The 11,922-nt window shown below is 31.5% G+C and overlaps 1 protein-coding gene across 3 annotated transcripts in view; it reads right to left on the minus strand.

The window, feature by feature from the left end:
* Window positions 1-11,922, minus strand: part of LOC108965042 (homeotic protein ultrabithorax) — a 138,893-nt gene that overhangs the window by 111,169 nt on the left and 15,802 nt on the right. Inside the window, exon 2 of one of the 3 annotated variants that reach the window (XM_018927207.1) lies at window positions 4,807-4,857. The exons of the other annotated variants lie outside the window; for them this stretch is intronic. Coding sequence (XP_018782752.1) covers window positions 4,807-4,857 — 51 coding nt within the window. The remainder of the gene's footprint in view (window positions 1-4,806; window positions 4,858-11,922) is intronic. 3 annotated transcript variants of the gene reach the window in all.

An 11,922-nucleotide genomic window follows, 5' to 3' on the forward strand; every position in this document is an offset into this window, starting at 1 on the left:
AAAAAAAAAATGCTGGTTTTGTGTAATAAGTGTGTTTAATTTGTTTAGTGTTTTTCAGATTAAAATATGATTTAATTCTATTTAAAAATAAATACTTTTTTGTTCGCTCATTTTGAATATAGTTTTTTATCCTTAATATAAACTATATGTTTAATATCGATTCAAGAAATACATCTTCCGTATTAATATTAGATATGACAGTGAAGACTTGATATGTGCATAAATTGCTAAAACTACCAAATCTATTTTTACWCAAAATTGTTTAATATTTGCTTTGTAAAATGAGATTAGTTCAATCAAGTTATAAAAAGTACGGAGCGTAATTGTGAATGTATCTGTAAAGATGAAAAATATACGCATAGTATGAAAATAGTTGAATAAATTATATCTACAGTGCGTTGTTATTACTTTAATTAAATTATTTTATATTTGAGGTTTCAAGGTCGTAACAGGGTCATCTGAAGTTTAAAAGTTTTAAAATATATTGTGTATTATATTTGTGGGTATATAACACGTTTGTATAGCATTTGTAAAAGGTGGAGAAACGCACATGCAAAGTTTAAGAAACGGTATGCCCTAATATATTTTGATGTATGTATGTTTATACGTGAAGAAATGTTCGCACGAACATCATCAAGAAACGGCTCCTGTACGCATTTGCAAAAGAAAATCGAAAACAAACGAGTTTACCGCCGGCGATGTGAGCCAGACACACTCTGCCTCACCTTAATCGAATTTTTTTCACGTTTGCTTGACTTTATTGCTATTATCAGCCACTAATTTGTTAGTAGTGTAGTGCTTTGTTTTTGCTTTCACTGCTGTTGTTTGGCAGTTAATAAATTTTAAAAATGAATATTGACAAATTGCACCGAATGAACATGTACCGCCGGAGTCAGAGAATTTTAGGAACAAGTTAAACGGATGAGGGAGAACAGCAAATAAGTGAAAGTGTCAGAAGACAACAAATATGGATGAACAACGGAAACTGGACGACCACATTGAAGTATTCGAAGCAAAGTAAAGCAGTTATGCGAAGTAACACTTTTTATTGCCCTGATATACATACATACATATGTAAATGTAATTTTGCTGCAATATTCATCTTCAGATGCGGTGCACAGTAACAACACTCTGGAGTAAATTTTTTTATTTTTTATAATATGCAGTATGTTCAGCTTAATGAGTGAATGTTTAACAAACTATGAATACAAAACCGGTGAACAGCAACTCGCATGGGGGCATCTGAGCAATGTCAGTACACTGCCAACATCCACTTTATCTTGCACTAATGGAATACTAACGAACACATGAATGCAACTGTATGTTAGTATGTTTTGCAGCTGTGGATACGCAAACTGAGCTATTTACGCGGAAACTGCAGCAACATGCAATTGTTGTTTTGTATTTTTTCGCTCTGTGGCTAACTCATATTAAGTGGGCATTAATCTTTTCAGGTGATAATTAACAGGCGTTTTGCGCTTGTTAAACATTAAGCGTCGCTTCTTTCTGCAACAACGCGAGTTGTGATGTTACTAAAAATTATTAATTGTTGGTTTTTATAACATCACCTGTTTGCTTACGAAGTGTTGCATGCGGTACTCTACGTTCGGTCTCATTTTGACTCTCTCGTTCCTCTTCAGCTTCCTTAGCTCCACACCTCAATCACAATAGCAAAAGTTAAAACTTTCATAAATATATTGCATGACTATTGGTTATTCCGTTTACATACACACACGGAAATAACGAAAGTGCACATTTTGTAGCTCCACAGGACATACATCGATATGAGTGTATGAACATATAGTCGTAGCACAACAACAGTTTTATTGATGTTTTCGTTGATATGACAATATTGGTTTAATAATATTCACTGTTACGATGCAATTGATTTGTACGAGTATATCGAGTTTTTAAAATATATTAACTTTTACTATATAAGAAAGCTTTTATTGAAAATAATCTGCAGTTTTCAAGATATCGATTCTAGCTTTGTTAGAATTTATGGCGGATGAGGTCTATAATAATTATTATTACAGTGTGCCAATGTATTTATTAATTTAATAATCATAGAATTTTAAAGAAGTTCAATTTAAGCCTAAACTGTGAATGCTTATTATTTTGATATGAGATTAACAATGCACTTTTATACATATGCAACATACCGAACAATGAACGCAAATTTTGAGCTTAAGACTAGTGTGATAAGAATTCAATTTGCGTTATTGTTACTTTGCAAGTCCTGTGTTATGAGGCAGCCAGATAGAATTACTGTGGGTTGATATTCGGGATTAGCCGACTTCATTAGCTTGTATATGTATAGGTGTATACTTATTTACTAGTATATTAGATTTTAAAACTCATATTGACAGTGAAAGGGATATATGCTCGATAATATAAAACACACAATTTTTTCTAGGTAAGTAAATTCTTTTTAGAGGGTTAGTTATAATTGTTACTTTTATCACACATGCATATGTCGTTGAGACTGCGATGTAAACAAGTTGTGTATTACACCACTGGAAGCGCTGTTTATTGCTGAAATGCTGTTGTTGTTTATCCGCATTGCAGCTATGTAAGCTACATGATACTGACAAGTGGTGGTGGAGTGAAAAACAACCGTCAACGAGGTCCGAGTTGACCGTACAGACTAAGATTGTGCGGTGGGACGTTATGTGCATGTTTTTTTATCATGCAGATGTAGGATAATTTTGCAGTGTACTGATGAACGTATATATATGAATATGTACGTAGTTTCTTAGGGTTTTTATTTTTCACTGCCCTTGGCAATAATTCATATTCAAATTGCTAATTGAATATTATTTGTTAAAACAACGAGCATTAAGTTAGTCGACTGTGACGAATTTTGTAGTTAATCTATCTAGCTACGTTTTGTGACCTTCAAAGAAAAAAAAAAAACAAATACTACTTCGCAAAAAGTTATTATTTAAAGGATTTTTACAGTCATGAACTCTACGATGGCGATGAGCCTAAATATTACAGTAATTTGTTTCATAAATTTCCCTGAAACGAATTTGACTACATTATCATCTTAAAATATATATCTTATAAATGATTACAATTAACAAAGTACATATAATATCATACTCCGATAGTTCATTAAAAAAAAATTATGGTTACTAACTATTTCATTCGCTATAGATTTCCAGGCAGAAGAATCACCGTGCTACCGTGCGCTCAATAGGAGCTACTCATTCTGTTACTGATTTACAGTAATCTTATGTTTATATGAATAAAATCTTTTCGTGCGCATAGCAAGCATCTAATCCTGAGTATTTCCTTAAAGAACCTTTGTTCATTAGAAGTATAAAACACTTGCTTTAAAAGGCTGTGGTATGGATAGGGAAGTAGTTAGAAATCAACTCAGGTCCTTACATCGACCATGTTCGTATATGTATATAACCATATRTAAACCTATATCTATATGTATCTCTTTTAGAGAGCAGGTGTAATTATGGGCGACAATAGCAAAGATAAGATGAAGTATTGTCATAAAGTGCTTGGCAATGCTTGCATCAAGTTTAACCCTTTTGAGCCAGTTTTTTTTGGATATATTCACCAGCTGAAAATACAAACACAAAATACTGTTTACACGCCTACGTTGTTAAACATATTACCCTTAAGTTAACATTCCTTCAAATACTACACCCTTTTTCTTTTCAAAGCGCTGTGTTAATGGTCGAGTGTACAATGCAACAACAAAAAATTTTGACTTGAATGTACGTGAAATGCAAAATTGATAAATAATATATAATATAGAAATAATATATCAAAATGTCCAACATTATGATATTAGMTATTGGGAGTTAAAGTTAATTTTTTTTTTCACATGTACCCATATATATATATTATATTACCATTATACTTATATATATATTTCATTGAATAACAAATATCAATATAGTTGTTAATATAATGAATTGTATGTAAAACAATTCTATTCTTGTGTGGAATAGCCAAAGTTTCTAGGAGCTTTGAACTGTTTTGGATTTTGTTATTCATTAAGCTGTTTCATTATTTATTAATTACGAATTAAAAACTGATCATTAAACGATCATTAACAGAACATTTGACTGACTTCTACGAATTTGATCAGTACAAATTTTAATAGCAATAAAATTCTTTCTAAAGAAATGTAGTTGTAAACTTTAATTTCTTTTAATTTGAATAAAAGTGGTTAACTTAAATCAGGAGGAATTTTTAGCATTACGAATAATAATTGAATCACTTACATCGAACTGGTCACAAAGTAGGGTTAATAGTTGTAAGGCTGCTCACTCATTGGCATGATAGTCAATGATCGACGCTGTACTAAATAGTGGAAACGGCGGTAAAATTGCAGTAGCAACTTACAAGTGATTACTAATGTCGCCACCAAAGATTGTGCGCATGCGCGACTACCACAAAAGTCTTATTCTGATATTCTGATTTGAGATAGTAAGCAGTCTCTTGGAACGCCTTGTGCTCATAAAATTAAAGAAAGCAGTAAAATATTTTTTCAGTTTACTTTACATATAGTAATTTGAATGCATCCTCGAAAACCTGACAGTATGCTTTCGCGATTTAAAGCAAATTGACAATAGTTAACATCAAATACTTCATTCTTATTGTGTTCTTTTCCAAAAATACTCCTTATTTTTTTTCTTTTTGACTGAAGGCATGTATGTATATAACTATGATAAACTTTATTTATAATCGTAACACATAAAACCCAACACCAATCTAGAAAGTTCAAAGTACATAATAAGAAAATAAAGTACAAAAAAAAAAAAATTAATAAATCCTTACCCATGTCTGCTGATATTCCGCCGTATTGTGTTAAATCTGATCTTATCTTACCTATAATGAGACAATAGTAATGGAGAATTGTTAATTAATTTGTAAGTCACTAACTTTTAGAAAATAATGAAAGCCAATAATATATTATATTAATTCTTCCGCATACTTATGTTTCCTAAGAAAATATGCGATAAACAACTTTTAAAATATAATAAACAGTTAATGCTGTATATAAGAAATTTTGATTTGTACAAGAAAAAGAACAAGGAATAACGTTAAATGCACAGAAGTTAACGGGGGTTTAGTCTTGTAACACGTTTCTGCAGAGATAATAGTTTTTTTCACCTAACAATTGTTTGTATCATCTTAAAATAATAAATTTATCTGAGTGATTGTCTGTCTGTTAAACCGTCTGCCGCTCTGTGAAAGCGATAAGTTGAACAAAAATTAATATATCTTGATCAGATTTGGTACATGTTTTTATTGTTAATACGAAGTTAGGCAAGTTCCTAGGAGGAAGAAGACCTGTAAAGTGCACTAACGAAGCACTAAATTGAGGTATAGAACTATGAATTGGCACAGGGAGTCACAGCTGCAAGACGAAATTTTGAAAAAGTCTTCTGACATTTCAATATTACAATGTGAAAATTAGCGAAATCGGGATACAACGACGCCTACTTCTTATATAACATTCATTTGACTGTTTCACTTTGTAATATACAAATCTAAAAACACCCAGATAAAAACTTGCACAAAAAGGTCTTTTGAAGTACGTTGTGACAAAACACCCTTCTTATGCACATATGTAAATATATTTATCTTGATTATATTCGATCAGTTTGTATGGCAGCGATATAAGTATTATTGTGAACCGGTCTGAGCAATATATTCGTAGAATGTACTGCTTATTTGATTAATAGCATATTCCAAATTTTGTGAAATAAAAAAATTGTCGACCAAATCTTAATCGACCAATTGCTGAGGCATATAGTGGACTTATCTGAACAACTTGTTAGGAGGTTATATCATAGTTCTGAGTAACCGGAGTTTTCGATAAGAAATGTAACGATATGTTAAAGTAAATGTAGTAAAGGCAATGCGAATTATTTTTATACACGAATTCTCCTCTTTTTTGTCCACCAAATTTGTATGCTCTCAGTTTAATATTTACATCGTAAAAGTGCAGAATGTAAACAACGAAATGCCAGCTACTATACCATAAATGCCACTGCTCTGCATTCGAAAAAAAAAAAATGGATGWAGTGATGCGCTGTGTTATGTTCAACCAATGTGGAGCAGGAGTGTAAAAATTTGATTTAATGCTAGTGATAGACCACGTGTGTAGTTAAATATGCTAGGTCGTGCCTGACGCTTTAAGCACCGCTTCCGTTGTCCGCCAATTTCCTCACGTCAAAAAAGTGCAAAATTAACATAGTATAAGGAAGCGCTAAGATCGTGCGTAACCGCAAGTATTATACTTTAGCAAATTGAAAGCATCAAAACTACGGCAATACTTTTAGGTGTTCGCAAAGTCTTATATTAAGCAAGTAAAGAAGAAAATCATATTTGATCGTTTAAATTATTATTCTGGGTACATATGTATATGGAGGCTGCATCGATTTTGTTCTTTTTGTTCATCACGATCCATCATTGATTGAAAAATATGTATGTAGTCAAGAGGATATTTATGTTTACATTAGCTATATGGTAGCAAGGGTAAGTAAGAATATTTTTCGAGAGGATAAAAATGTTCTAAAAAATGGATCAAATTATCAATGTTTTGCAATCATTTTTAATATGTTATGTATTTCTATAATAGGGTACAGACTGATTTTCTTTCATTCTAACATTTTTTTCGTGTCTGCGATATTTAATTTAGAACCCACTTAATTTACCCAAAACAGATATACATATGTATGTGCTCATTAATATGTGTTTTAGGACAACAGTTTACGGTACAATGCGTAGTCGGAAATCACTAGATACCTCATATATACCAAATATACTCGAGAACGTTGTTTCCATTAAACTTTATGAAGATAACTCGCATTGAATGTATACCATAAAGTATACTTTAATCACCCATTAATATTAACGCTTTCTCCAAATTAGTCTATAGTAAATCTAATATTATAGGTATTTGTGTTTAATTTTCCTAAGATATCTTACATACATATGTCTCGATATATACGGCATAAAGTCGATCAGACGCTTAAAACTTCTTTATTAAATATGTGAAATTAGAGACAGTATTAACCCGATTTTACCACCTTACAATTAAAAAAAATTAGGCCCACTGAATGTCATTAAGATACGTTGAAATTCGAAAGTATATATATTATGTATAACGAAGTTCTCATCCAATCGTCTTTGGCATATAGGCACACTATTATCAGGAAATTACTACCTATGAGCATCAATACTGTAGGAATCTCAGCGATTTACCTACATTTTCAGTAGTGGTACCGAGGTCTACATACTTAGAAAGTGAAAAGTTGAAAAATTATGATCCGATTTCGACAATTTTTTGAAGTGAGGTAATATATGTACCTCAAATTAACTATTTGTGCAAAGTTATCCCTAAGCAAGTTTGGTTGATATAGCTTAATTGTATTGTGAAATATGGTATGTACTTTTTTAAAAGTTTTCGAATATCTACTAAATTTATTAAATGTAACCAAATGGTATAACTTGGATAAGTAGAATTATAAGAAGTGAATAAAATAAAAGATATTTCTTTAAAATAATTTAGAAGACAAACAGTGTATATTTAGAAAAGTTAATTAATGCTAATGACTTCAACAATGAAAGTTTGCTTGGGCCACCGCCGAATAATACTACAATAAATAAATCTTATTAAAATTCAAGTTTCACCCAATTTATATATGTATATGCGTATTTTTATGTTTTTATTATTGTTGTTGATTCTTTATATCGATGAGATTGCCATGGTTGCTTGCATACCATTTGGACGTAAGACATGTACCATATATAAACACATGTGAGAGTTATCCCATTGATTACGTCGCACTAATGATTTGTGGTTGTTAAATAAATTTAAAAACGTTCATAACAAAGCTGCCGGTTTCGCCGCTAAATGTGTTAGTTTTAGGCTTACACTTGTGAATACATGTACGCACATAATGTTTACATATATATATAACAATTACATATATATAATATATACATATATATMTGTATATATGAAAACGTTCAAAATTTTCAATTCACATATTTTATAGAATTAGTAAAACATACACACATATATTATGTTTAGGGCTACTGTTTTAAGTAGCAGCAATGTCTTTTTGCAAACACACAATGCTAGCATTTTTTATTTGCATTGGGTTTATTAGCACTATTTCTTTTTGATAAGTGTTTACATTTCTCATAAGAAAAGTAAAATAACAGATCACAACGTACAAACCTAAGCAAACAAAATTACATAGTATACATACATATACCACTCCAYTGTACTTTGCAATGAGAAAAGCGCACTGGCGTCTAATAGGCAGTCAGTGAAATGTGGCCAGACGTAGCCTGCAGCTTGCAGATACACATTGTGTATTTGTTTGGGTCGGCAATTAAGATTTATATCAACTAAATTTGATGAGCAATAAAAATTGAGCTTTTCAAAAATGGAAAAGAAGGGCGATGAAGTAAAAGAAGAAGAGCGAAATAAATTGAAAAACCTCAGTAGACACAAACAGCTGACTCCATATGTATCTACAAAAAGCACCAAAAGCAGCAACAACACACCTTCATAAACTGCAACTCGAATGTAGTAAATCTCTTAAATTATATTTGATCTTGTTAGCTTGTTTTACTTGCGTTTTTCCTCGCTCACCCAGCCGTCACTACGATACACGGTGTGTATTCTTATATGTGGATATAGTGATGTGCAACATAAGGTGTGAAGGAGAGTGGCGTGCCACAAGCATATGCTGCGGATTTCTAGTGTGTTATAAAAATGATTTTTAATGGGAATTGCACACTTGCGTAAACAACAGATATGTAAATGTAATTGTGGGCCTTTATTGAGGAGATGACAACAAGGTGTACCCTGAGTTTTGAAATAAAAAAGTTTTTTATTTGATTAGGCTTTTGAGGTCAAAAGCTAAGTTTAACAGATACCATTTTCGTTAAGACAACTTCAGTTATTTAAATTGAAAATTTTTAAAAATTGTAGAATGTAAAGATAAACGTGGCTTCCCAAAAAAGATTTTGAATTTAAAATGAATGCTATCGATTTAGTTTTTTTAAGGTTAATAGAGGAATTACGAAAGAGTTTCAACTAACACGAGTTCACTTAACTATAGGAGGGAGAAAAAATAATAGATTTCATTCAGGCACGATGTTTAATATTTAGTATAAGGATCAATAATGTTAGAATGAAAAGACACTCTTTGTGCTAGACCAAAAATGGGTAAATGGCTTTAATAGAGCTTGAGAGCTGATGACGTTATCGAAATAAAACTTTACGAAAATAGTGCATTGAGGTATTCATTTAATTTGTAAGACATATTATTGATATTAAAAATATTTTTTTAATTTAATCTGTAAGACATATTATTGCTACTAAAAATATTTTTTTCTTGTAATAATGTGATCTTTTGTCAAAAATGGAYAAAATCTTGTCAATACTTCCCTTAGAATCCATATACGTCATACAATGATTTTTAAACTAACCGTTAACTTTATTCGGCATTGACAGGATAATATCTAAATTAAATTTAAATTTATTTAATTTAAATCACTTTCTAAAATAAATAAATCGTGTAAATCTTTTAAGGCGTAAACACAAAGCTCATACAAGGATTTCCAAATATACAGTTGATTTTATACCCTATATATATCGGTTATACGTACGATATCTTAAACTAAATGATAGTCCAATCTTGAATATTCTGTGGATTAGTGTCGAAAATGGGTGAAATTGGTCCAGAATGACTCCAGCTCCCTACTACATTTTTTCTTTATTGTCAGAATATGTCTTACAGTGTCCAAGTTATCTTTATTAAAGTGCGTGAAAACATGTTCTCATTTATAAATTGATATTTTAATAAAATTGGATGTACAAGTTATCTTAAACCTAATGTGGTTGGGTACTGGCATGTGTAGATATGTATATCTGATTGAAGTAAATTATTTTGATGTATAAATATTTGGGGCACGAAGAAAGATGTAGTAATAACGCTAAGTGAGTCTATCATCTATAAAATCTTATTCCCCTTAAAATATATATATAGAGGATAGAAATTTAGCTACTACACATTGACAATAAATGAGAACGTTTCTTTTCCTATATGTGACGATGAATTATTGCAGTTTCAAGTCCCTTCCTTATGGATGATAAAAATGACTTTTCATGTACCAAATATACTTGAAAAGTTGCTATTACCTAACGAGAGTAAAACATAATTTTATATTTCGCTTTACAAATGTTTGAACCTAAGCTCCACCAGAAAACTATATTATACGAGTACGTACATACATATGTATATTAAATTATAAATATGAGTACTTTTGTTGTTCTCTTATTTGTATATACGTAATTAAGTTTCGTTTAACAAAAGAACGCAGTCAACTTCACAACTTCGGTTATACTACATTAGTGTCAATTTAATGTTTCCTTAATGATACCGAATTTGATGTAGGAGGAGCATAAGAGAGTACAGTACTTGTTATCAGTTCAGTAGGTCAATTGTTGAGTTTACCATCGTAGTGGGTATAATGAGTAAAAAACAGTCGTGCTGTCAATGTTTCTTTATTCCCATGCACTATGAGAATCGAAATATTGTATTATTGGTTTCGTGATATCAATTTATCTGACTGAAAAAGCGGGGTTTCTTCTAACGTAAAACTCGTCGCTACTTTTCAATCTTATGCATACCCGAAAAACACTGTTAGGCGAAGTTCCATAACAAAATTTCAAGTTACGAAAGTAAAAGTTATTTAGTACAGTACAATATTTAGATAATTGGACTGAAACGCCCTCTAGTAAAGCTACAAGTATATCAACCAAACGTTATGGAGATGAAATTTTCGGTGCCTGTGAATATGTGCCCAATGCCCATTCACATATAACAAGTTTGTTTTAAACTACCAAATGCGCGATAACTCACTAAATAAAAGCGACAGAAGCAACTACAATCTTATGTGCTTATGKTTTTATGATAATAATATGCCTTCGTAACAAAACTGGATAAAATTGGGTCTCTAGCTGTCATAACCAAATATAAAGATTTTCAAACTTTCCTTTGCCATGATCAATATTATACCAGATATATTGAATACTATCTCTCCACTCGGCATTATATCGTTTATATTGGTCGGTATGTGGGATATTAACTAAAACAAAGAGTATATAATTTCTTCAAAATAATATGATTTGGCGTTGGATATGAATAAAATTGGTCTAAACCTTTGATTGATCTTTTATCGATACAGCCTAAAAATCAATTATAATTGCCAGCTTTAAAGCGAGGATAAGTCCGGGTGCAACCAAACATTTCATACTCTTGAACTTGCAAGAATCAAAGCAAAGGAAATACTTTAAAGTGTAAAACCATTTACATGGAGTAATGTCAGTCATATGATCGAGAATCTTGGTATTAGTTGTGTAGGGGCTAGACCAAGTTTTCGCTCCACTTTATCTATATTAGGCACAAAGATACATTGTTATGAGTAAAACGTGCTCTCTTATTTTAATTGGTATAACTCGCCTATTGGCCGATATATGCGTTACAAAGCCACCCCGAAGTTCAAAAATCGTTATATTAAGTATATGGGAGCTAAGAAAAGTATTGGTCCGATTGAATCCATTTTCGACATACAGAGATATCATTATAAGAAAAGGATTATCTCACATTAAACTTGTTATAGGACGAGGCCAAGCCCAATTAAAAACAAGTAAGGAAGGGCTAAGTTCGGGTGTCACCGAACATTTTATACTCTCGCATGATAAAGTGATAATAGAGATTTCAGGCGGGATTGTGAACCGATTTCACCCATATTTGGTACATGTCATCACGGTGTTAAGAAAATATTATATACCGAATTTCATTGAAATCGGTTGAGTACTTCCTGAGATATGGTTTTTGGTCCATAAGTGGGCGACGCCAC

This window comes from Bactrocera latifrons, unplaced genomic scaffold (genome assembly GCF_001853355.1).
Source record: "Bactrocera latifrons isolate USDA-ARS-PBARC rearing strain unplaced genomic scaffold, ASM185335v1 scaffold_132, whole genome shotgun sequence".
Taxonomy (NCBI): domain Eukaryota; kingdom Metazoa; phylum Arthropoda; class Insecta; order Diptera; family Tephritidae; genus Bactrocera; species Bactrocera latifrons.